Consider the following 23715-nt stretch of genomic DNA (forward strand, 5'->3'; position numbering starts at 1 on the left):
CCCTGTATACAATCTATGTGAATCCTTTTGTAAGGTTTATATCTCTCTGATGTCTTCCTGATGGGTGGCTCATGGTACATTTTAGTAATTCATAATTGTGTCATGGTATATATATGACAACCATCTATTGTATATGAATCAAGTTATTATATTCTACTGATTAACATGTCATCCGTATTCCAAATATGAATTATTTTTAATGCAATGTAGTGAGTTGGACTATATATACTTTTGTATGTTTTTATTATTAGCTTATATATGTATAGCTTAAGCACTTTCCTTATATTTTTTCTAATTAGTTATTTTTGTGATTAATCAGCAGTCTTTGTTTTTAACTCTTGTTTTTAACTTATATTTTTTTTGTATGTTGTATGTAAGTTCCACATTTGGTTAGGTGTTTTGCATGTGACGGTCTCTGTATTGGATTGTATAACGTGAGTTAATACTCATTATTCTGCATATGAGAGGGGTTTACCCTTCACTTAATTTGTGACCAATCAGAGCGCGGTTCTGTCTATATAGAGATTGTCTCAGGCTTAGGGAGTTACTCTTTGAAAAAGTCCGTAACCCGGATGAAACGCGTCAGAGGTTGACTATGGCTGTTGTTCACTTGTTTAATCAATAAAGTTTTTTTATTTTTCTACATGCGTTTTGGCTGTTTGGAGGAGCTGTGACCGCGGCGTCACTTGTTTTTTCATCACACACAACCAGGCTATTCGATATCACTGGATACAGGTGAAAAAAAGACAGTGCACTGCCTAAAAAAGCAGGAGGAGGCTCACGGCTGCATAAAAACAACTTTATTCCATAAGTGGATCAAGCATGACCCCTAAGTGCAAAAGCAGGTAACACACCTATGTGATAAAGGGCACACGAACCGAAACGCGTAGGTGTGTTACCTACTGTTGCGCTTAGGGGTCATGCTTGATCCACTTATGGAATAAAGTTGTTTTTATGCAGCCGTGAGCCTCCTCCTGCTTTTTTAGGCAGTGCACTGTCTTTTTTTCACATGTATCCTGCTTACCCTGCTTGGTGGACTACACGCCGCTGAATTACCGCAATTGGACCACACTATGGACTGTGGAAGCAAACAGTGAGTCATTCCTGTGGGTCTCCATGCCCTTATTCTATACTGTATGGGATAATCTATGTACTGTGTATATGTGCCAGGGAGCACTATGTACTAGTCCCCTATCCCTATTGGGGAAGTTATATTATATACAGTTTAAATTGGAGTGGTCCTAGTGGAGATCTTATACATTTAAAGGGACTTTTCAATGCCTGATGCACCGGTTACCCACACCTTATACGATATCACTGCATATGCTCTGACACTAAAGACTGAAAAAGACACCTCACAGTCCTGATTGAATAATTCAGACAGAAGGGATACAAACCAAAGAGTATTGCCACAACAATCACAACTGCACTTAAAGCCCCACGAGAACACCTGCTCCAATACAAGAAAAAAACAACCACACGTATACCACTAGTGGCTACATACAACCTTGCCCTAAAAGGAATGCGAAAAATAAGCAAATATCTGCAACTCATGATGAGAGTATGAAACAAAAATAAATCTTCCCCAAACCTCCCATCCTTGCATTCCAGCAACCACCAAACCTCAAACAGAAGTTAGTGAATACAAAACTTCATAACGAACTGAAGGACACTATTAATGGCACAAGACCATGCAACAACACACTGCAAACTTTGCAAACACATATGTCAAGATGCCCCAGCCAGAAACCTAGAACATTCAATGTTAAAGGAACATTTTGCTGCACATCCAGGAATGTGGTATACAGTATATGATTCAATGCAGCAAAATGAGACCAAGGATGCTACATTGGTGAAACCCGCCAAAACCTTCAAACCAGAATGAACCTACACAGATACACAATAACACACCATGAAGGAGGAAGATATTGCACTCCAGTGGGACACCACTTCTCACAGCCAGATCAGATAAATGATTTAACCATCACAATCCTGAATGGAATGTTTAAAAGTACTCAAGAACGAAAAACATTTGAACTGAAAATGATAATACATGTTGACACTAAAACAAGAGGACTTCATGCTAATATGGGCTTTTAACCCACTACCATAATTTTTTGTAATGTTTCTCCCTGCCTCTCTGTAAATTTTTGAATTAACCCCCTCTCCCCCTTGCACCCCCACCCCCTGCACTGCTGATGGATGGATGGTCCTGTATCTCACTGTCCCTTTCATCCATTTATTGCCCTGACTATTTATTACTTATCTGCATCATCTGCCTTAGATTGCTATCTTGTTTTTGTTTTTCTTACATCTGTGTTAAGCTCGTGGGATCTTTGTAAATCAGTATTGGCTACCTGAAAAAGAGAACTCTTGAAAGCTTGTCTTATAGTGTCAATTGTTGGTCTAAATAAAAAAGGGATTACTTAATACTGAAGTACTTTCTTATGCTGCAGCATTCCAGAGATATCTGATTGTGTTTTAACCAAGCTTTTCTCACTGTAACCGGTCTTTGATCAGATCGCATCTGGTATCTGTAGGGATACAGACATTTTCTTTGCAAAACAGGGATCCTTTATTTATTTAAAGACGTACAGCAACAATTCAGCCTGATAATGGGAGGTGCGGACATCTCCCCCTCGCTCAACAACCCCAGGCCCGGGTGAAGACTCCAGTCCTGGGCCCCAGGAAAGCTATTGGTGGTCCTGGCAACAGTTCTCCTGCTCTGGGTTGCCAGCACCATGGCACATCAGTTAGAGGGCATTGGACACGCCAAGGGTTCAGCTTGTGGTAGGATTGCTGATAAGTATCTGGAAGGGTCCCAGCCTAGAAGGAAGTCTAGCATTTTATCAGGAAACTCATGCTTTCATCTCTGCATGAGAACCTAGTCTAAAATTGCCTTCACGTCTAGCTGGTAAGTCCAGGAGCAGGGGTACAGCTCCACCCCTAAGTCATTGTAGCCCTATATGGCTAACTGTAACAGCAACAACTTGAAAACGAAGAACTCAAACATTTATGGGCTCAAGCTCAGCATCCTTATTTATCATCCCTTACAGGTGTAGCCCCGAGGTAAAATTTGACTCCCTGACCTCCCTCCGCGCTTACCGGGTGGTAGCGGGTGCCGTCGGAGGCAGCGGTGGACCCGCCGGGAGAACGCGAGGGTGGGGGCCAGTGCAGGGAGCAGCGCGAGGTATCGCGGTGCAGGCCGGTTGCCGGGGACGCGATCGGGCCGTCGCTAAGGCCGCGATCGCGTTGCCACCGGCCCGGCGGCTTGTACAGAGGGCGCCGCCATTGCGCGTTAGCTCGCGCATGCGCAGTAGGCAGAAAGTGCAGGGAAGGCCCCAGAGAGATCGCGCGAGGGCAGGACAGGGAAGAGAGAGGTTGAGGCGGCCATTAGGGGTTCGCGCATGCGCAGGGCAAGTGCGCACGCGGCCCCAGTGTTTAGGCAGCCCTCTGGGAACTACAATTCCCAGGAGGCATAGGGAGACAGAGGTCAGGTGTTCTATTGCGGCCAATAGGGCTGGAGGAAGCTCAGCCCGGGAATATAGATACATTTCCCGGGCTTTGGACAGTCAGTCAGGAAGAGGCAGAGGAAGGAGTAGGAAGGGTGTAGGGAGCGAGTGGCTCCTGCACCAGGTAAGGGTTCTCCTTAGGTCCCCAGGCAGGCCCCAATTCCCGGTAAGGGCAGGGGGTAACTGAAAAGGGACGGCCCTAGATAAGGAGGTTACCCTTAGGTGCGGAAGGTGCAGTTTGGCAGTGCCACAGCGGATAGGGCTGTGCGCACTGGCAAATAGGCACAGCGTGCAAGCAGTGGATTTGCTGCGGGATTCAGGTGGCTGTGTGTGAGTGCAGCTGTGTGTGTGTGTGTCGCTGCATGTGCTGGGCGCAGTGTGTGCAGCGTGTGTGAATACCTGCAGGCTGACAGTGTGAGCTGTGTGTCTGCTGCAGGTGTTAGGAGTAGCGAGTAGCTAGAGCAGTTTCAGATAGGACTGGGTAGCTAGGGGAGGGGGGGGGGCAGGTTATTGTTCCACAGGCCCTAGGAGTTTTCCCCAAGCCATCCCAGGTTGCGGTTCATCAGGGACAGGCCCTAGGTTAGGGTTCCTGTCCTGATAGGGTTAGTTAGGGATAGCGGCGGTTGCTGTTCCCGTGATACGGTGGTGTTACCGAGAGACGGTTGCTGTTCCCGGGAAGCGGTGGGACCCTCGTTGGGGTCCACGGCAGAAGTACCTGGAAAGGATCAGACGGACGTCTGACCCTTTTAGAAGAGAGTTGCGGTCCCGAGCATCGGAGTGCTCGGAAGGTACTTCTGTATTATAAGTGCACCAACAGGCCTATTCATATAGTGACTGCGCAGTCACCCACGACCTCCGTAGGAGTACGGGACATTGGGTGTGGGGGATCACAGGACACTGGGTGGGAACACCAGACATTGGGCTGAGGTGATGCGGATAGAGCATAAGGTTATGTGATGTTATGTACTGTGTTATATGTTCTCAAGTAAAGTGTTAGTTATTGTTTTATATCTATGAGTGTTATTGTATTTCTTACCCAGGGCTATCTTTCGTAACGGGGATCCTGGGTAAGTGGAGGCGCTGCACCAGGTAATGGTAAGGGTTTCCCCAGGCTCCCAGCTAGCGGAGGCTCAGATCTCCTGGCACCACAGGTGTTACGCAGTTACCAGTAGTCCCTTAGAGCAGGTGTGTTGCAGGGAAAGGAACCGGTTAGACCACGAGGGGCCAATGTGAGATTGGGTGGGTTAGGCGGTTCACAAAAAGGGCTACATAGGGTTCCAGAAAATGGCAGTAACTTTTAGCTCTTTCTGGGGGGTGGGGGAGGGTGCTCCAGGGTTACCAAGACAACACATACAGTATTTGCTGCAATATTTGAGAAAATGTAGTCCTTACACATATCCCCCTAGCAACTACCCTAAGAAAAGGTTTTAACCCCCGTAAATCCTAATACATTTCAAGTTAACTATCTACTACTCCAGCCTACAACAATGGACCTTCAGAGTCATTATAGTATTTTAATTTATGTAAGTCATTATATTGCTACCTCTTTACAAAATCCATATTAAATCCCTGCAAAGAAGTAAAGCGTGAGACACAGGCGGTCCTCGCTTATCCGGCAGAATACGTCCTGCAAACCGTTGCTTGTCGGATTGCGGGTCCATGTTAATCTGCAGCGGTGAATGTCGGATAAGCGGGTCCGGCGTCGGTTATTGCGTCCAACGGACAGTATTATGCGGCGTCGGATATCGCATCCGACGGATAGCGAGACGGATACCGAGGACTAACTGTGCTCATTTGCATGTTAATACCCAGAATCCCTGGCTGCAGTGGAAGCCGTTGGATAACTATACTAATAGGGAAAGACAGGGTTGCAGACCTGTCTGAGACATGCAAATGCACCACAAGTGGTATTTTTATTTACAATATTGGAATAGGAATCCATCACCACTCACTGCTCTGACTGAAGAACCCTTTGTGCTTGGAGCTCGAACTGTACATATTAAATATAATCCCCAGAATGTCATTGCAGATTGTGTGCAAACCATGACTGTGATGGGTGAAGGGGCTAAACATGTATAATTAGGATTATAGCAGCAGCAACATCTGTTCTCGTGCGTGCCTGTTGGATGTATGTGTGTGTGTGCTGCAGGTGATTTTTCTGACAGCCTGGTGAAAGCTGGGTACTGTAGCTTGACGATTGGGAGCAGTGTTTGTGGCTGCAGCCCGGCTCCCCTGAGTCTGTCCTACCCATGTATTCATCTGTGCATGACAAGCATGGGGTGCAGAGGTGGGTGCCAAATTGGTTTCTGGAGGTATTTGATTAAAAAAAAGTTTATTTTGTTTATTCTTTAAAAATGTCTTGTGGGCTTGTTTTTTTTTTTTTTTACTACCAAGGTGAATTATTAAATGGGGGATGACGCCGCCGCAGATGATATGATGCTACTGATTCGCTGGTAAAGGCATCCTGAATATCACTGAAATGAAGCTTTCTGTTTTGCTCGGTTTAGGTCAATGTGCATCTTTGGCAAAGGAAATCTGAACGAAGTACCAACATCTGGACATAAGCTTACAATTGCGCTTACACTTTTAAGGGTGATTTCACTGGTCAGTGATGCTTCACTATTCATTCTTAAATAGCACAAATATCCTCAACAACAAAAAAGCCTCTCTTAGAATATAAGATGCTTTATTGCCACATCTAAACTGGTAAAGACACTGGACTGATTCCTGAAAGGCTTGGAAGATATCTTTTTTTTTTTTTTTTTTACACTTGGAATTTCTGGATTGTTTTAATTAATCAAAGCTTTTAATGAAAACCTCTGCGCCTTTCACATTACATATTGCCTCCTATCCTCCCAGCACTCAAACAGATTTCTGCAGCCCACAAAGTGGTGAAGTGATTTCTTCATACGGGTGACTTAGGCCCATATTGCCTTGGAAAATGAGCATGACTTGGATGTCACAGAATAAGCATGGGGGAGGATGCTGTTAGCTGGTGATCAGTGTAGCTCCTGTTCGGACAGTGTGTGTGTGTGTGTGTGTGTGTGTGTGTGTGTGTGTGTGTGTGTGTGTGTGTGTGTGTGTGTGTGTGTGTGTGTGTGTGTGTGTGTGTGTGTGTGTGTGTGTGTGTGTGTGTGTGTGTGTGTGTGTGTGTGTGTGTGTGTGTGTGTGTGTGTGTGTGTGTGTGTGTGTGTGTGTGTGTGTGTGTGTGTGTGTGTGTGTGTGTGTGTGTGTGTTGCCCCGAAAAGGGCATTTTGCTTTGTCACTACACAGCAATGTTCTTCCCATACACTGTAGGATTCATTATCCCGAAGGAATATTGTCACACAGGGAAAGAAAAAAAAACATGACATCAACCTTTCTCTCCCTTTTTGAAGCTGATCGGGTTCATTATTTCCCCTCTGGATGGAGAAAGAAGCAACAGTACTGCATGTATACAGCCTCACTACCCTATCATTTTAATATAACGCACAAGCGTTGTCTTCCTGACCTTTTCATAAAAAGGCATCAACCTGTTTCATTTAACTTAAAATAAAAGGGGTATATTTATGAGTTCCATTGCAACAACCTGATGCATATATGTGTAGCCCAATATTTGTTATACTTTTTTTTTTTAGTACATCTGAATACAGCATTCAGATTCATTTTACTAAAAATATGTAATATTTGCTAAATTATACCCACATATATAACCCTTAAATCTTTATATTATTAAGGTTTTTTTTTTTTTTTGATCTGTCATTTTTTAGGGGGTTATTGCCTAAAATAAATTTGATAGAACACAGTGGAAAAGCTGCAGTAAGCCCAAACCTTTCATCACTTGAAAACAATCATGTTGAATACTTGCACCCCCCCCCCCCCCTTCCCCATTGCGATGTGCAGTTTCTTTCACATTTTTCCATATATTTGTGTCTGGGTTTCACAAACCCTCCAAAACGAGTGTATTTCTCTGACAGTAGCTAACCCATATTTGAAATGTTGTTGGACAATGCATCTTGTCTAGCTTGTGGTGTGCTTTGCCCTCTCCTCGCTTGCTGTAGCAGGAAGGGGGGAGGAGGAGGAGGAGCGGTGTGTGGCAGGCTCCAGGCTCCAGGCTCCCTGCTTGGTGCACACAGCAGCCGGGGACGCGTTGCGGTAATTGGCTGGGAGTGCTCGGGGTGTTTTGTCCCTGCCGGCTCTCGGTGGGGGAAGAGATGGGAGAGAGCATGTCCAAGAGGCTGAGGCTGCAGCTCGGAGGGGACGCGGAGATGGAGGAGCGCGCCTTCAACAACCCCTACCCGGACTACCGGCCTCCCCAGCCCGCACAGGAGACCGGCGATCAGGAGGAGGGGGAGGAGGAGGAAGGGGGGGAAGCCTCGGGGGAGCTGGACCTGCCCTTTGACAGGGAAGGGAAGGTGAGTGTCTCTACGTGCATTATATAAAAGTGTGTGTATATATATACATATATATATACATATACACACACACACACACACACACGTAGAGGTATAAGTACCGTGTTAGCCGAGCTTCAATAATCAAAAAATAAATAGACGATACCGTTCTGTGGCTAACGAAATGCTTTTATTTGTGCGAGCTTTCGAGATACACTGATCTCTTCCGGCGATGTTACAATGAATGAAGCAAGCAAAAGGTATACTTAACAACAGTGTCTCTTGGAATGTTATCTGTGCTAGTCCTTCCCCCGGTGTGGATGTGTTTTATGGCTAGAGGTGTCAAAAGGTTCCTGAAAGCAAGTGATGTAAGAGTGTGTGTGTGTATCTGTGTGAATATAAATGAATGGAGAGCTCACAGTATATACAGTGCTTTACAAAAGGTGTGTGGAGTTGGAGTGGATATAAATGATGTGAGCGATTGTAGCACAACTAAAAGTGTGTGTGGATACTATGTGGTCCCTATTGGTGTATAGGGATGGAAAAACAAGGAGTATTAGTATGTGTAAGAGACAGCTGTGTGTGCATACATATAGCACAGTATGTACAGACATGGCCTTTAGCGCTCATGGGAAGAGAGTCTACTTGTGTCAGTAATGACTCATAAAATTTTGATCTCTCTTTACACATATATACATACAGTATACACATATATATACATATACATACACATACATACATACATACATACATACATACATACATGGGCTCCATGTAAATGGATATTCCATGCAAAAGGTGGCACTGTGTGCTCATTTGAATGTCATTTCCCACTTCCTGCAGTGGGAGCACTGTATGCTAGGTGATAATGGTGAATGGCAGAATTACAGACCTGTCTAAGGCCGCGCTTATAGTGACTGCGACGCGACAGATGACGTCGCCACCAGCGAAAGTTATTAGATTTTCCGCGACTGTCGCCAGTGACGTCACGAAAGGGGGCGTGCCGCGGTCTCTAAAAAATCAAATAGACCCGGCTTCAAGATTTTTTGCCGCGCCGTCGCGCTTACTATAAGCACTAGCGACGGAGTCAATGTATTTGATTCGGAGCAAAGTCGCGTTGCTGTCACTAGGCACTATAAGCGCAGCCTAAGACATGTGAATGTGCTCACAAGTGATATACTTTCTTGGCTATATATATATATATATGAGACAAAAGGTGGCACTGAGTGCTCATTTGCATGTCATTTCCCATAATCCCTTTCTGCAGTGGAAGCGCTGTATGCTGGGTGATAATGGGGAAAGACAGGGTTGCAGACCTGTCTAAGACATGCAAATGAGCATACAGTAATATTTACAGTTGCTATATATATTTATATATATATACACACACACATATACAAGTGTGTGTAATATAAATATTTTAATATACATGTGATTGTGTGTGTGTGTGTATGTATGTATACCATCACGTTTTAAGTTATGGTGGGTGATAAGGGCAACAAGAAACCTCCACCGTATTGTATATAGCAAATAAAAAGATCACTTGTTCACATGTCTAAGGCAGGTCTGCAACCCTGCCTTTCACCATTATCCCCAGCATATAGTGCTTCCATTGCAGCAAGGGATTCTGGGAAACCCTACAGTCTTGAAAAATGCAAAGCCAGCAGTACAACAAACTTCATTCACACTGATGATAACCATTAAGGTTGAAACATGTCTGTGAATGGTTTCTCTGGCTTTGCATCTGATTCCCATGCTGTGCTTTTAAAGCTGTGTTAACAGCGAGCATTAGCTTATATGGGCTCCATGTAACAATGGTTTTTCAGACAAAAGGTGACACATTGTGTGCTCATTTGCATGTAATTTCCCAGAATCCGTTGCTGCAGTGGAAGCACTGTATGCTGGGATAATGGTGAAAGGAAGGGTTGCAGACCTGCGTAAGACATGTGAATGTGCTCACAAGTGATCTTTTCTTTGCTATGTGTGTGTGTGTGTGTGTGTGTGTGTATACTGTATACACACACACAGACACACACAGACACACACACACACACTGAGTTGTTTGCTAATTTGTTACTAGCCTCTCTTGAATTGTTTGTGTGATGAAATAGTGTCAGCCTTAGGCTGCGGTCCCAGTCACTGCCACAGCGCACGGTTCGGCGTGCGCTGTGCGTGTAAGCACCGCCCCTCAATGGGGAAGTGCCCAGTACTCACCTTTACGCTGAAGGTGCAGCCGCGCCGTGCTGCAAGATTTTTTAAACTCAATGAAATTGAGTTTAAAACTTGCGACGGAGGCATGGCCACGCCCCCACCGGCAATTCACCCAATGAGGGCGAACCTGACGTGTGACGTGATGGCCACGCCCCCGCAAATCCCCGAGCACGCCCCCTCCCGTCGCAAGCTCCCTCTATCCCTGTCAGACCGCAGATCGCGGTTAGCGCTGTGCACGCGCCGCCCCCCCCCCCCGCCGGGCGCGCGTGTCACAGTTATGACTGGGACCGCAGCCTTAGGCCTCGTTCAGGGTGCCTGCTTCGCTACGTGCGCGCGCACATTCGAAACAAAGTATTTAATGTTAATATCGGTTGTCATGGTAGCAGCTACCCTGTCGCCGAAGTACGGAGTTGACGCTTGCTACAGTTTCAATAGCTACACATAAAGGGGAACTCCCGCACAGCTGAGATGGTAAACCACGGTGAGGTGCTAACTAGGTAAGGGAGACAGAGTATACAGGAGAAAAGGAAGACCTAGTATATAAGCACTCAATCACTGCTAATGTATAATGATAATATTAAAATACTTTATTATCAAACAATGAATTAAAATAATGGGGTTTAAAATAAGGACAGATCAAACAGCTCGTGACTGTGGATCTAGCGTAACATAGCTATGACAGCTACGTAGATGGAACATATGGGGGACCCCTGATAGATATTCAGGATCCCGTGCTGTAAGTATACAGCCTACTAATGGTATAGTAATAGGACCAAGGTAAGACCGCTATTCCAAAAATTATTCTACACTATGCTGATCGCAAAAAAGTGTAGCCACTTACGTAAATGGTAAATGCAGACACATTAAGTGGTGTGAAAGGTAAGTATTAGGCAAAACTTGCGCAATAAAGGTGGTACATTGGAGTATGTGGTTACCTGCATGAAGGAAACACTCGCCACAGAGGGGCCCCTAATTGACGAGTGGGGTAGGTAAAATAAAAACCCCGTATCACCCGACAATAGCAGCTGTTAGCTCCGTGGAAGGTAAAACGTAAAGCACTTGTAAAAGGTTTCCCTGTATGCTAGGTATAGCAATTAGGAATCAACTAACCAAGGAAGTATACTCAGTAATTAATTAAACCACCCTAAAAGGCATCAGTAGCGAGATATACCATGTAGATATGCTACTGGGCTCAGGGTTTAAAGTGCTGATGATTCCCTTATACTGACAAAAACCAGCTGCTGAAACAGATCCACAGCATAAGGTAGGTGCCGTGCGTCTGGTCTATGTGGATCGGTGTCCCACACAGATATACCCCAAGCAAGAGAGTGATAATACTCACAGAGTGATGAAGCAAATCTAAACCAGGTATGTCATAAAAATATTTTCTGGTGCTGCTCAAATAGCTAATGGGGCAGGTCAACAGCAGGAGGTAGATGCTGTCAGTGAGCTATATCAGTGTGGATTCGTATCCCACACGGAACAGCTCAGGTAGGGGGAACAGTGAGTGTTTCACAAGGGAAATGCAGAAATAACCAACCATTCAGTAGGAATATAACTCATTGCGCATTGTCCCCTGCATCAGCGCTGATCGTTTGTATATCAGCGCTGATCGTTTGTATATCAGCGCTGATCGTTTGTATATCAGCGCTGATTGTTTGTACATCAGCGCTGAGCGTTTGTATATCAGCGCTGATGTGCTCGAGGACATGCCTAACTAGGATAGCAGGACATTCAAGGGCTCCTATGGTATGAGAGATCGTGTAGTGCTTGGTATAGCACACAGGATCAGTACATTTCAAAACCGCAAGACGCCGGGACTTGGCAACTATAAGACCAATGTCAGTAATTGTTGCTGTTCAAATTGAAGACTTCCCGCGTCCCGCGTGTGTGAGTGGTATGTGGCCGACGCGCGCATTTCACGTGTTAACGCTTCTTACGTGCCCTGAAGAAGTTGCCAAGTCCCGGCGTCTTGCGGTTTTGAAATGTACTGATCCTGTGTGCTATACCAAGCACTACACGATCTCTCATACCATAGGAGCCCTTGAATGTCCTGCTATCCTAGTTAGGCATGTCCTCGAGCACATCAGCGCTGATATACAAACGCTCAGCGCTGATGTACAAATAATCAGCGCTGATATACAAACGATCAGCGCTGATATACAAACGATCAGCGCTGATATACAAACGATCAGCGCTGATATACAAACGATCAGCGCTGATGCAGGGGACAATGCGCAATGAGTTATATTCCTACTGAATGGTTGGTTATTTCTGCATTTCCCTTGTGAAACACTCACTGTTCCCCCTACCTGAGCTGTTCCGTGTGGGATACGAATCCACACTGATATAGCTCACTGACAGCATCTACCTCCTGCTGTTGACCTGCCCCATTAGCTATTTGAGCAGCACCAGAAAATATTTTTATGACATACCTGGTTTAGATTTGCTTCATCACTCTGTGAGTATTATCACTCTCTTGCTTAGGCTATATCTGTGTGGGACACCGATCAACTCAAGTTGTTTTTTTAAGCTGCAGAAGCGTCACTGGTACTTCAGCAGCCAATGAAATCATTCTTGGGAATGATTTCAACAGTGCAACACCCATCCCTAACCTCAGGTCTGTAGCCCCGCCTCCTGAAAGCTTGCAAAGGTCTGCTGGGGATTATGTGCACACATCGCCCAGCAGACTGACTGACGCTCGCACACGCGGATGCGCGCCCTCCACCTCCTGTCTCTGCCACCCTGAACGAGGCCTTACAGCCCTAGAGTAAATTAAATGTCACAGGTCACGTTTGTATCCAGACATGTATGTGCATATACATACTATGGTATTCGTATATCTGTGTGTATACCAAGTAGGAGGAGGATGTTTGTGTATCTGTGTACCTGTACCTACAGGGATGAACACATATCTGTATACTTTTACATACAGTATATCCAAGTGTGTACCTGCACATGTATCTCTTGAATATACCACTAATTACATATGTAGCCCTCTTTCCCCCTAGGGTAAGGAGTCTACGGGCTTTACCTGTTGGCTCACAGAGATCCCAAACCTCCGCCACTGGGAGCCCGGGGTGATATCGCAATACAACTTGGAACAGCGCCTCCACCTGAGAGGGATCCCAATGTAGTGAGAGGAGCCCCTCACAGGAACCACAATACTGATATCCACACACAATATATAATAATAATAATAATAACAACCTTTACTTGAGAACATGTAAATATGCAGTGATGAGAGAATAATACTACTGGTTACAGCTACCCCTTCAGCCTCGCAGGGCCTTATCCCACCACCGTGTAACCCACACCGTGTCCACAGTACCTGACGGGCCCTCGGGCACCCAACCACCCTGGTGTCACCCTGGTGTCCACGAGAATACAGACCCCACCCTTATATGTGGTCAGCGCTACCACTATGGTGTGTGTACGTTGTTGGTGCACTTACAGATATAGGTACCTGCCGGGTGCTCCAGCACCCGGGCGCGCTGATTGGTAACTGCACAGGATCCGCGGATGCAGTGATGCTTATGTGGTGGGTCCTCCTCCGTGTGGGTGGTATCCAGCTGGAGTGTCTCACTTACAGACAGCCTTGGTATCTTGCCAAGTGATTTCAGCCCAGACCACTCTCCACAGGCTCTGCAGCGATGTAGCTGTGTCCCTGCTTCTAACCAGCTAAAGTGTCCCTACCTAAGGGGCCAGTCCCTGTAGCTGCCACAATACTAATATGGGAGTCGGGGCCTATTGGGGAGTCTCTGGCCTAGTGCAGGGGCCACAGACGCCCTGCACATACACCCTCCCCTACCTGTGTCCCAGGACCGACTGCTTGCTATCTCTGAGCGTGCCAAACCTCTCTCCTAGCTACCCGTGATCCTGGCAGCCCTATTGGCCTGTTGCGCCCATGTGACTGCTTGCCCCTATGCTTTATGGGGGCTGTAGTCCTCGCGGAGCCTCTTTACTAATGCCGCCGCGTGTGCCTAGCTTACTGCGCATGCGCAAGTCTGTAAAGGCCGCCGCAGCTCTTACTGCGCATGCGCGACCCTTCGCGATGCGCGTGCACCACCAGCATGGCGGCGCCCTGCAGAGGGAGCCGCCGGCGAACCATTGGCCCTAAGCAGCGGAGGTACAGAGGGGGAAACGGAACCGGAGAGCCAGAGGGGGACCTGGCTACACATACAACAGGGTTGTATTTTGCAGCACATCCGTAAAATAGCTTGCGGGTGGGAGACCAGACGTCCCGGATTTACAGCAAATCTCCCGGTGTCCCGACAATACTTTAAAATGTTACACATGTCCTGGTTTTGGCTGCAGAGATGGAGGGGGCAGGGCCAGTAATGTCAGGGGTTGGGGCCAGTATCGGCAAGAAGGTAGCTGCTGTGCTGTGAGAGGAACATGCAGTTACAGAGGTCTATGGTAAATACTCCGTAAACACCATTGCTTCATCTTTTATAAGGTAAGCGTTGTGGAGGCCAGCGTCAGGATGTTCAATACGTCTCTAGTGATTCCGCGCCATTGATCTCGATTTAGGGCGGCTTTTTGGGCTCCGGATACTGTGAAGTGGAGCGGTTTGAGATCTTGCACCACCTGGTTCAACCACGTTTTCTTTGGAGCATTTCGGTCCACTTTCCAGCCTATGGGTCGTGTGGTGTTGAGGCACTGGTATGGTAGTCTGGTGATGTCCATACGGCAGATGTGGCCAAACCACCTACGTTTAAAAAAAAAACAATTCAGTTACAGAGGGCGCTGTGAGCATGGCTTCTCCTCTTTGGAGAGTGCAGAACCAGAGAGCTGGTTCTTGTAGGTGTGGCTGTGTGTGTGTTGGGGTGTGGCTGTGAGTGTTGTGCAGGTCACTGTGTGTCTGTGTGAGTGTTGTGCAGGTTAGTGTGTGTCTGTGAGCGTTGTGAAGGTCAGTGTGTGTGTGTGTGTGTGTGTGTGTGTGTCTGTGTTGTGTAGGACAGGACCTCTGTCTGTGTGTGTGTTTTTAGTTTTCAGTAGTTAAGTGTCTGCAAGTGTTTCTGAGAAATATGTGGTGGACATATCAGGTGTGTGTGCTTGTGTTTATGGTGCATACATACAGATATAGCTGACGTTATTGCATCCATTACTGCGTGATAACGGGTGCAATAATGTCAGCTACACCTGTAAGTGTAGTGGCCAGTGGCCCCTTAATATTGAAACTGATGGGATGCACTTGCCCCTCAAATAAAAATCCACCAGCCAGTCCATGGGTAAGGAGTGAGCAGTAGAAGAGAGAGAGAATGGCGCCGTGGAGAGAGGGAGAATAGCGGGGCGTCAAGAGAGAGTGGCGGTGGCGGGGCGAGAGAGAATGGCGATGGAGAGAGATTTAATGAATGACAGGAAAGAGAATGATGGGGGAGAGCGCGAGAGAGACGGGGAGAGAGAGAAAATGATGGGGGAGTGAGAAGAGAGAGATAATGGCAGGGAGAGGGAGAGAGAATGACAACGGGGCGAGAGAATGGCGGTGGGGCGAGAGAGAATGGGGGGAGGGGAGCGAGAGAATGTTGGCGGGGGGAGGGGTGCGAGAGAGAATGTCGGCAGAAGGGGGGAGTGGGGCGAGAGAATGTCGGCAGAGGGGGGGAGGGGCGCAAGAGAGAATGGCGAGAGAGGGGGTCGAGAGAGAATGTCGGCAGAGGGGGGGAGAGGGCGAGAGAGAATGTCGACAGAGGGGGGCGAGAGAGAATGTCGGCAGAGGGGGGCGAGAGAATGACGACGGGGGGAGGGGGCGAGAGAGAATGTCGGCAGAGGGGGGGGGCGAGAGAGAATGTCGGGGGAGGGGGTCGAGAGAGAATGTCGGCAGAGGGGGGCGAGAGAGAATGTCGGCAGAGGGGGGGAGGGGGGCGAGAGAATGTCGGCAGAGGGGGGGGAGGGGGGAAAGAGAATTTTGGCAGAGGGGGGGGGAGGGGGGCGAGAGAGAATGTCGGCAGAGGGGGGGAGGGGGGCGAGAGAGAATGTCGGCAGAGGGGGTGGGGGGCCACAGAGAATGTCAGCAGGGGGGGAGGAAGGGGGGTGAGAGAATGTCGGCAGAGGGGGAGGGAGGGGGGCGAGAGAATGACGGCGGAGGGGGGCGAGAGTTGTCGACGGGGGGAGGGGGGCGAGAGAGAATGTTGGCAGAGGTGGTGAGAGAATGTCGGGGGAGGGGGGGAGAGAATGTCGGCAGGGGGGAGGAAGGGGGGTGAGAGAATGTCGGCAGAGGGGGAGGGAGGGGGGCGAGAGAATGACGGCGGAGGGGGGCGAGAGTTGTCGACGGGGGGAGGGGGGCGAGAGAGAATGTTGGCAGAGGTGGTGAGAGAATGTCGGGGGAGGGGGGGAGAGAATGTCGGCAGGGGGGGAGGGGGGCGAGAGATTGTCGACGGGGGCGATAGAGAATGACGGGGGAGGGTGGCGAGAGAGAATGTTGGCAGAGGGGGTGAGAGAATGTCGGGGGAGGGGGGCGAGAGAATGTCGGTGAGGGGGGTGAAATGACGGGAGAGAGAGAATGACGATGGGGAGAAAGAATGACGGGGAGCAAATTAATGAATGAATGACGGGAGAGAGAGAGAATGATGAGGGAGAGCGAGAGAACGGGAGACGGGGGGGGGAAGAAAGAATGATGAGGGGGAGAGAGAGAATGGCAGGGGGGAGAGAGAATGACCGGGGAGAGCATGTCCGGGGAGAGCAAGAGAGAGAGCGAGAATGACGGGGGAGAGAGAAGAGGTGGGCCCCCTCCCTTCTCAACAGTAAGGTCATTGGCACAACCCTTCCCAATGTTCATGTTATACAGTCACCCACACACCCACCCGGGTCCGTCAGTCACCCACAAAGATTCACACACACACACACATACACACACACACACACAGTGTCACGCACGCGCACACATTCACGCGCACACAAACACACACACACAGAAACACACATTCACCCACAGTCACACATTCACCCACAGTCACACATTCACCCACAGTCACACATTCACCCACAGTCACACATTCACCCACAGTCACACATTCACCCACAGTCACACATTCACCCACAGTCACACATTCACCCACAGTCACACATTCACCCACAGTCACACATTCACCCACAGTCACACATTCACCCACAGTCACACATTCACCCACAGTCACACATGCACTCACATGAGCAATTCACAGTTAGGCTAAGGCCCCACTGCACGTGCCGACGCGCCCGCCTGGCGTCCTGGCTGCACGTGCACGGCGCTTCAACATGATATGCGGTCTGTAAGTAACCTTTTTTGGACGTGGGGGGGCATGGCCAAAACGCATCAGGTGGGTGTGGCCATGACAAGGGGGTGGGGCCACGACGCCGGCTCAGCCCTCTTCAATGGGCATCAGCAGCAAACCCCCTCAACATGGGTCTGTGACAAGGAAATGTCATTTTATTTTATTTCCCTCCTTTACTAGCTTAATAGACATAGGGCCAGCAGTGTGTGGGATGGTGCTGGGATCATGTGCAGCATGTGAAGGCAGCAAAAATACTTCATTAATGCCAGAAATACAAGACCGGACACGTTTTTTTGGGGGTGGGGGGAGGGGGGTAAACTTACCTGCTGTGTAATATTATTGTGATCTGAATATGTACAAGTAAAATTTAAGAAAAGTATTTAGTAGCCCAATAATGACATTTTCCATAATAATGATAATAATAATAATTAATGTAGGTCATAACCCCTCTCGTAAATATAGCCCATGTTTTGAATAGTAACTTGTTTTTTTAACCAAATACATGGGGACTACATCTAAACGGGTATTATTTTTACTACCTCTCTGCTTCCTCAGCTTCTCCCCTCCTCATTGGCTCCCTGGCGCACCACGTGACGCGTCGCCGCACTGGAACACAATCCTGTTGTAGTCCCTGCTGGCTGACGCGTCAAAGTGCAAAGTGAGCCTGGCAGCGAGGAGGGACTGGGGCCGACTAGGGAGGAAGTAAGGAGCTGGTGAGTGGCGCGCGCGCCGCCGCATGCAGCGGAACCCAAGCCTTAGTATAAATATAGAAGTGCAAATAGCTAAAACGGGGAGTGTGTGCTTCTTTGCGTTTTGTCACTGAAATTGTGTTTTGATTTTTAATTAAAAAAAACAGCACCATCACAAATACAATTTCTGTGACAAAAGACAGCGAAGTTTCACTTAAAACTTTCACCCTGTCAAGTTTTTAAGCCAATCAGCTTTGAGTTCTCATACACACAGAGTGAGATGGCTCTCAGGCAGGGGAGGTGATTGGTCAGGAGGCAGCAGCAAGGCACTGACTCCTCCCCCTCCCTGCCTGCAGAGAGCTCCGCACAGGAGAGTGAGGAGAAAGGTCTGTGTGTCTGTCTGTCTGTCTGCTGTGTGTTTTGTGGGACTATAGGGGGGCAGCAGAGTGTTTTGTTGGTGTGTGTGTCTGCAGTGTGTGCTTTGTGGGTATAGAGGGGGGCTGCAGTGTTTTGTGTGTGTGTGTGTGGGGGGGGGCGGTTTACAGGGGGGGCTGCAGTGGGTGTAGAGGGTGGAGGAGGGCTGCAGAGTGTTTTGTGTGTGTGGGTGTGGGGGGGTTGCAGTGGGTGTATAGGGGGGGCTGCTGGTGTGTGTTTTGTGGGTGTAGAGGAGGGCAGCAGTCAGTTTTGTTGGTGTGTATCTGCTGTGTGTTTTGTGGGTGTAGAGTGGGCCTGAAGTGTGTGTGTGTCAGGGTGTGTAGAGAGTGGAGGAGGGGTGCAGAGTGTGTTTTGTTGGGGTGTGTGTCTGCAGTTTTGTGGATTTACAGGGTGGCTGCAGTGTTTGTGGGTGTGGAGTGGGGGGGGGGGGGGGGGGCGGGCTGCTGTGTGTGTGTGTGTGTGTGTCTTTAGTGTGTGTTTTGTGAATAGAGGGTGAATAGAGGGTGGAGGAGGGCTGCAGAGTGTGTTTTGTGGGTGTAGAGGGGGGCTGCAGTGTTTGTAGGGGGGCTGCAGTGCGTGTTTGTGTATATAGAGGTGGGTTGCAGAGGGTGTTTTGTGGGTGTAGAGGGGGGCTGCAGTGTGTGTGTGTGTGTGTGTATATAGAGGAGGGTTGCAGAGGGTGTTTGTGTGTATAGAGGGGGGCTGCAGAGTGTGTATATAGAGGGGGCAGTGTGTATGTGCAATTTCATTTTAATAAACACGTGCAGTAAAAGCAAAAGAATGTAGACCAGGGTTTCCCAAACTTTTTTTTCCCGTGACCCGGTTATTTTTGAACTTCTCCTTCGTGACCCACTAAAATTTTTATCACCTATACTGGCCTATAGGGCCTGCACAGACACACACAGCCACTGATACACACACACACAGCCACTGATACACACACAGACACACACACAGCCACTGATACACACACAGCCACTGATACACACACAGCCACTGATACACACACAGCCACTGATACACACACACACACACACACACACACACACACACACACACACACACACACACACACACACACACACACACACACACACACACACATCCACTGACAGACACGCAGCCACTGACACACACACTGATACACACACACAGCCACTGATACACACATACGCAGCCACTGACACACACACACAGCCACTGACAAACACGCAGCCACTGACACACACGCAGCCACATAGAGACACTGCTACACACAAACACTGATACACACACAGAGACACTGCTACACACACACATACACTGATACACACACACTGATACACACACACACACACACACACACACACACACACACACTGATACACACGCACTGATACTGATACACACACACACACACTGATACACACACACTGATATACACACACACACACACTGATACACACACACACACACAGCCACTGATACACACACACTCTGATACACACACACACACACACTGATACAGATACACACACACACAGCCACTGATACACACACACACACACACTCGCTCTCACCTATAAATTCACAGACACAAACAGTGAATTACAGGCAATGACGGATGTGAGTGACTGGAGGGGGGAACTGGGACTGGGTGGGTGGGAAGGAGGGGGAGACTGGGTGGGTGGGAGGAAGGGGGGGACTGGGTGGGTGAGAGGGAGGGACTGGGTGGGAGGGAGTGGGGGACTGGGTGGGTGGGAGGGAGGGGGGGACTGGGTGGTGGGAGGGTGGGGGGGACTGGGTGGGTGGGAGTGAGGGGGGGACTGGGTGGGTGGGAGTGAGGGGGGGACTGGGTGGGTGGGAGGGAGGGGGGGACTGGGAGGGAGGGGGGGGACTGGGTGGGTGGGAGGGAGGGGGGAACTGGGACTGGGTGGGTGGGTGGGGGGAACTGGGACTGGGTCGGTGGGAGGGAGGGGGGAACTGGGACTGGGTGGGTGGGAGGGGGGAATTGGGACTGGGTGGGTGGGAGGGGGGAACTGGGACTGGGTGGGAGGGGGGAACTGGGACTGGGTGGGTGGGGGGAACTGGGACTGGGTGGGTGGGAGAGAGGGGGGAACTGGGACTGGGTGGGTGGGAGAGAGGGGGGAACTGGGACTGGGTGGGTGGGAGGGCGGCGGGACTGGGTGGATGGGAGGGAGGGGGGAACTGGGACTGGGTGGGTGAGAGGGGGGAACTGGGACTGGGTGGGTGGGAGGGAGGGGGGAACTGGGACTGGGTGGGTGGGTGGCAGTGACTGGGTGGGTGTGTGGGAGACGGTGGGTGAGTGACTGGGTGGGAGACAGTGACTGGGTGGGAGACAGTGACTGGGTGGGAGAGAGTCACTCTGTGACAGTGACTGGGTGGGTGGGTGACAGTGACTGGGTGGGTGACAGTGACTGGGTGGGGTTACTTACCTTGCCTCCGGACGCTTTCCTCTGCTGCCCCCGATATCCCCTGCTGCCCGGGACGGGAGGTGGGCTCGGGAGGGGGTGCCACGGGAGGTGAGCTTGGGAAGCTGGCCGCGGGGGGAAGCGGGCCGCAGTAGGAGCTTGTACTTCACCCTCCGTCCCACATAACGTGCAGGCCGCAGAGGAGCTGGTACTTCCTCCTCCATCCCACATAACGTGCAGGCCGCAGAGGAGCTGGTACTTCCTCCTCCGTCCCACGTTGGGAGTGGGGGGGAGGAAGGGAGCGAGCCCTGCTTGCCCTGCGCATGCGCGCGGGACCGCGGGTGGAATTGCCGCCATTTTTGTTTTAACTTGAGCGACGGGGGGGGGAGGGGGAGACACCGGGCGGCCAGGCATGCTGCGACCCGACAATTTTGGTGCCGTGGCCCGGTGCCGGGTCGCGACCCACCATTTGGGAAACGCTGATGTAGACAATCATGCTGATAAATTCATATGACTACAAGTGTCTATCTTTTTGTATGAAGAAAAAAAAGCCTACATTTAGCCTATAATGGTAATAATCCACTTACTGGCCAATAATGCCCTGTTCTTAAGGGATTATTACTTAAATATTGTGTGGTTAGGTGCTGTTGTATAGGGCTGATGCTTGTTTTTTAATGTGATTTTAATAGTGATGGCTGTTATTGTATTTTGCTATGCTTAAAATGCAAGAAATTGATTGATAGCCTTGAATGGCTTCAATTAGTTAAGTCTTGGTTCCTTCTTTTCTTGCTTATCTGTTTGAGAGCTGTGGATGTGTATTTCTATTCACTATTGTTCATGTCTATCTTTATATGAGCGCTCAATGCTTTGTTTTTCTGTTATGCCTTTTCCTAATATTGTGTATACTGTATGTGGCACAATGAGTAAAAATGTTTTTTTTGTTGTTGCTATTACTGTCTTGGTCTCTTAGAGTTATTATATTGTGTGTGGGATACCATGATAGAAAAAAAGAAAGATTAGGGAGTGATCAACTTAAACCACACTAATTGTGATATATAAATTAATGAATCCAATCGATAATTGTGAAATGGGTGCAAACTGTGAACTGAAAAGTGAATCAGTAAAATGAAGGGCACAAAATGATTGTACCCCAAAGAAAATTCACTTAAGTGCACAACCACTAATTAAAATATAAACTTTTATTTATTATTAAATACAACATATATTACCGAGTGTATATATAACTATGTTTAAAAAGAAATGAAATCAAATGACAAATGCACCGTATCTGGAGGGAAACGTGCGTTGGGCACGTGATACCGTCATCAGGCTCCGTCATGGAGCAGTTATTAATACAGTGTTAGTCAGCCTGTCAGTGTTTATATGTTGATAGTTTAGTGCTTAGTTGTATTTTACCAGGCAGGGAATATTACTTGATCTCCACCTAGTGATATTGGAGTCTTACATCGTGCCTTTCATACGTTCTCAGTGTACCTGGGCTGTGCAAGGGGTGCTAAGGGCTCACTGCTGTGGATTCAAGTGGCACTTGCAGTTGTATCATTTTGCTGTAATTTATAGATACACATGTGTATTACTCCTAAGTGCAGTGTGAGCAAGTTACTAGTTACTCTCTCTTAGCTCCCTGGCACTGTGGTACACTATATTAAATATGAAGCACTCTATAAGTGGAGAAACCAAAATAGGGATATAATAACCATCACTAATTCCTGCTCTGGTAACACTATCAAAACACTATCTGTGCTATCCACTGATTTGCACCATACAACCCCCATCACCCTACCACTATGTACTGTGTAGGAGTTGCTATATTTGAGGGGGACACCGGTGCATTTGTCATTCGATTTAATTTCTTTTTAAACATAGTTATATATACACTCGGCAATATATGTTTTATGTAATAATAAATAAAAGTTTATATTTTAATTAGTGGTGTGCATTTAAGTGAATTTTCTTTGGGGTACAATCATTTTGTGCCCTTCATTTTACGGATACCATGATATACTTCATTGTAATTCGTCTATGGCTTTCACCTTTATGAAGCTTCACTATATGTTGCCAAGTGGGGATTGCATCACTACTTTTTATTTTGCCTCTATAGATGACAAGCAGCTTTTCAAGACGCCTTGAGGCGAAAATCAAAGACTTGCTTCAGCAGATGGAGGAAGGTTTGAAGACCGCAGATCCCCACGACTGCTCTACCTATACCGGATATACAGGTGAGTAACCTAAAGGGCATGCTGACTAGCATCTAAAATGTATTTACAGAGAGGGTATTGATGGAATCCAGGAGATCCCATGATCTTTTCTTAACATAAATCTGGAATTTATGAGATTGTGGTTAGTTCCAAGTGCTGTTAAAAAAAATGAAGTGGCTTTTTTTTTAGGAGGACCTAATGATGTTGATGGTGCAATCCCTTCCATAGTGCTTTTTGAGTGACAAAGGTACCCCCTCCCCCCCCCCCCCCAAAAACACTTTCAATTCTTATTTTTTTTAAACTCACATTATTTGCATTAAATCAAGAGCATTATTTCCTATGGAGGAAATGGCTAACGTTTTTTCATATCAGAAAATAACATCAGAAATCTGTAGCGTGTGACACCAAAGTATGATTAGGTTTGTCAAAAAGAGATTTTCAGGGATTGCATCTTTAACCTTTGTGTGGCCAGAGGGGTGATCAACACTTTGCAAAGAAGCCAATGTGTTCTGGGTGCCGCTTGCATTGGAAGTCTTCACTTAAAATCCCACTTGAATTGTTTTTCACACTTCAGTCACTGACTTGCTGCTTCTTTAATTCCGGAGTATGGGACAG

General features: G+C 48.1%; 1 protein-coding gene across 1 annotated transcript in view; it reads left to right on the forward strand.

The window, feature by feature from the left end:
- The first annotated feature begins 7556 nt into the window (after positions 1–7556).
- The window catches only part of LANCL2 (LanC like glutathione S-transferase 2), a 70293-nt gene continuing 54134 nt past the window's right edge, over positions 7557–23715 (forward strand). The window contains exons 1-2 of the mRNA XM_075586569.1: positions 7557–7906; positions 23004–23121. Coding sequence (XP_075442684.1) covers positions 7706–7906; positions 23004–23121 — 319 coding nt within the window. The 5' untranslated portion in view covers positions 7557–7705. The remainder of the gene's footprint in view (positions 7907–23003; positions 23122–23715) is intronic.

Source organism: Ascaphus truei, chromosome 2, assembly GCF_040206685.1.
Source record: "Ascaphus truei isolate aAscTru1 chromosome 2, aAscTru1.hap1, whole genome shotgun sequence".
Taxonomy (NCBI): domain Eukaryota; kingdom Metazoa; phylum Chordata; class Amphibia; order Anura; family Ascaphidae; genus Ascaphus; species Ascaphus truei.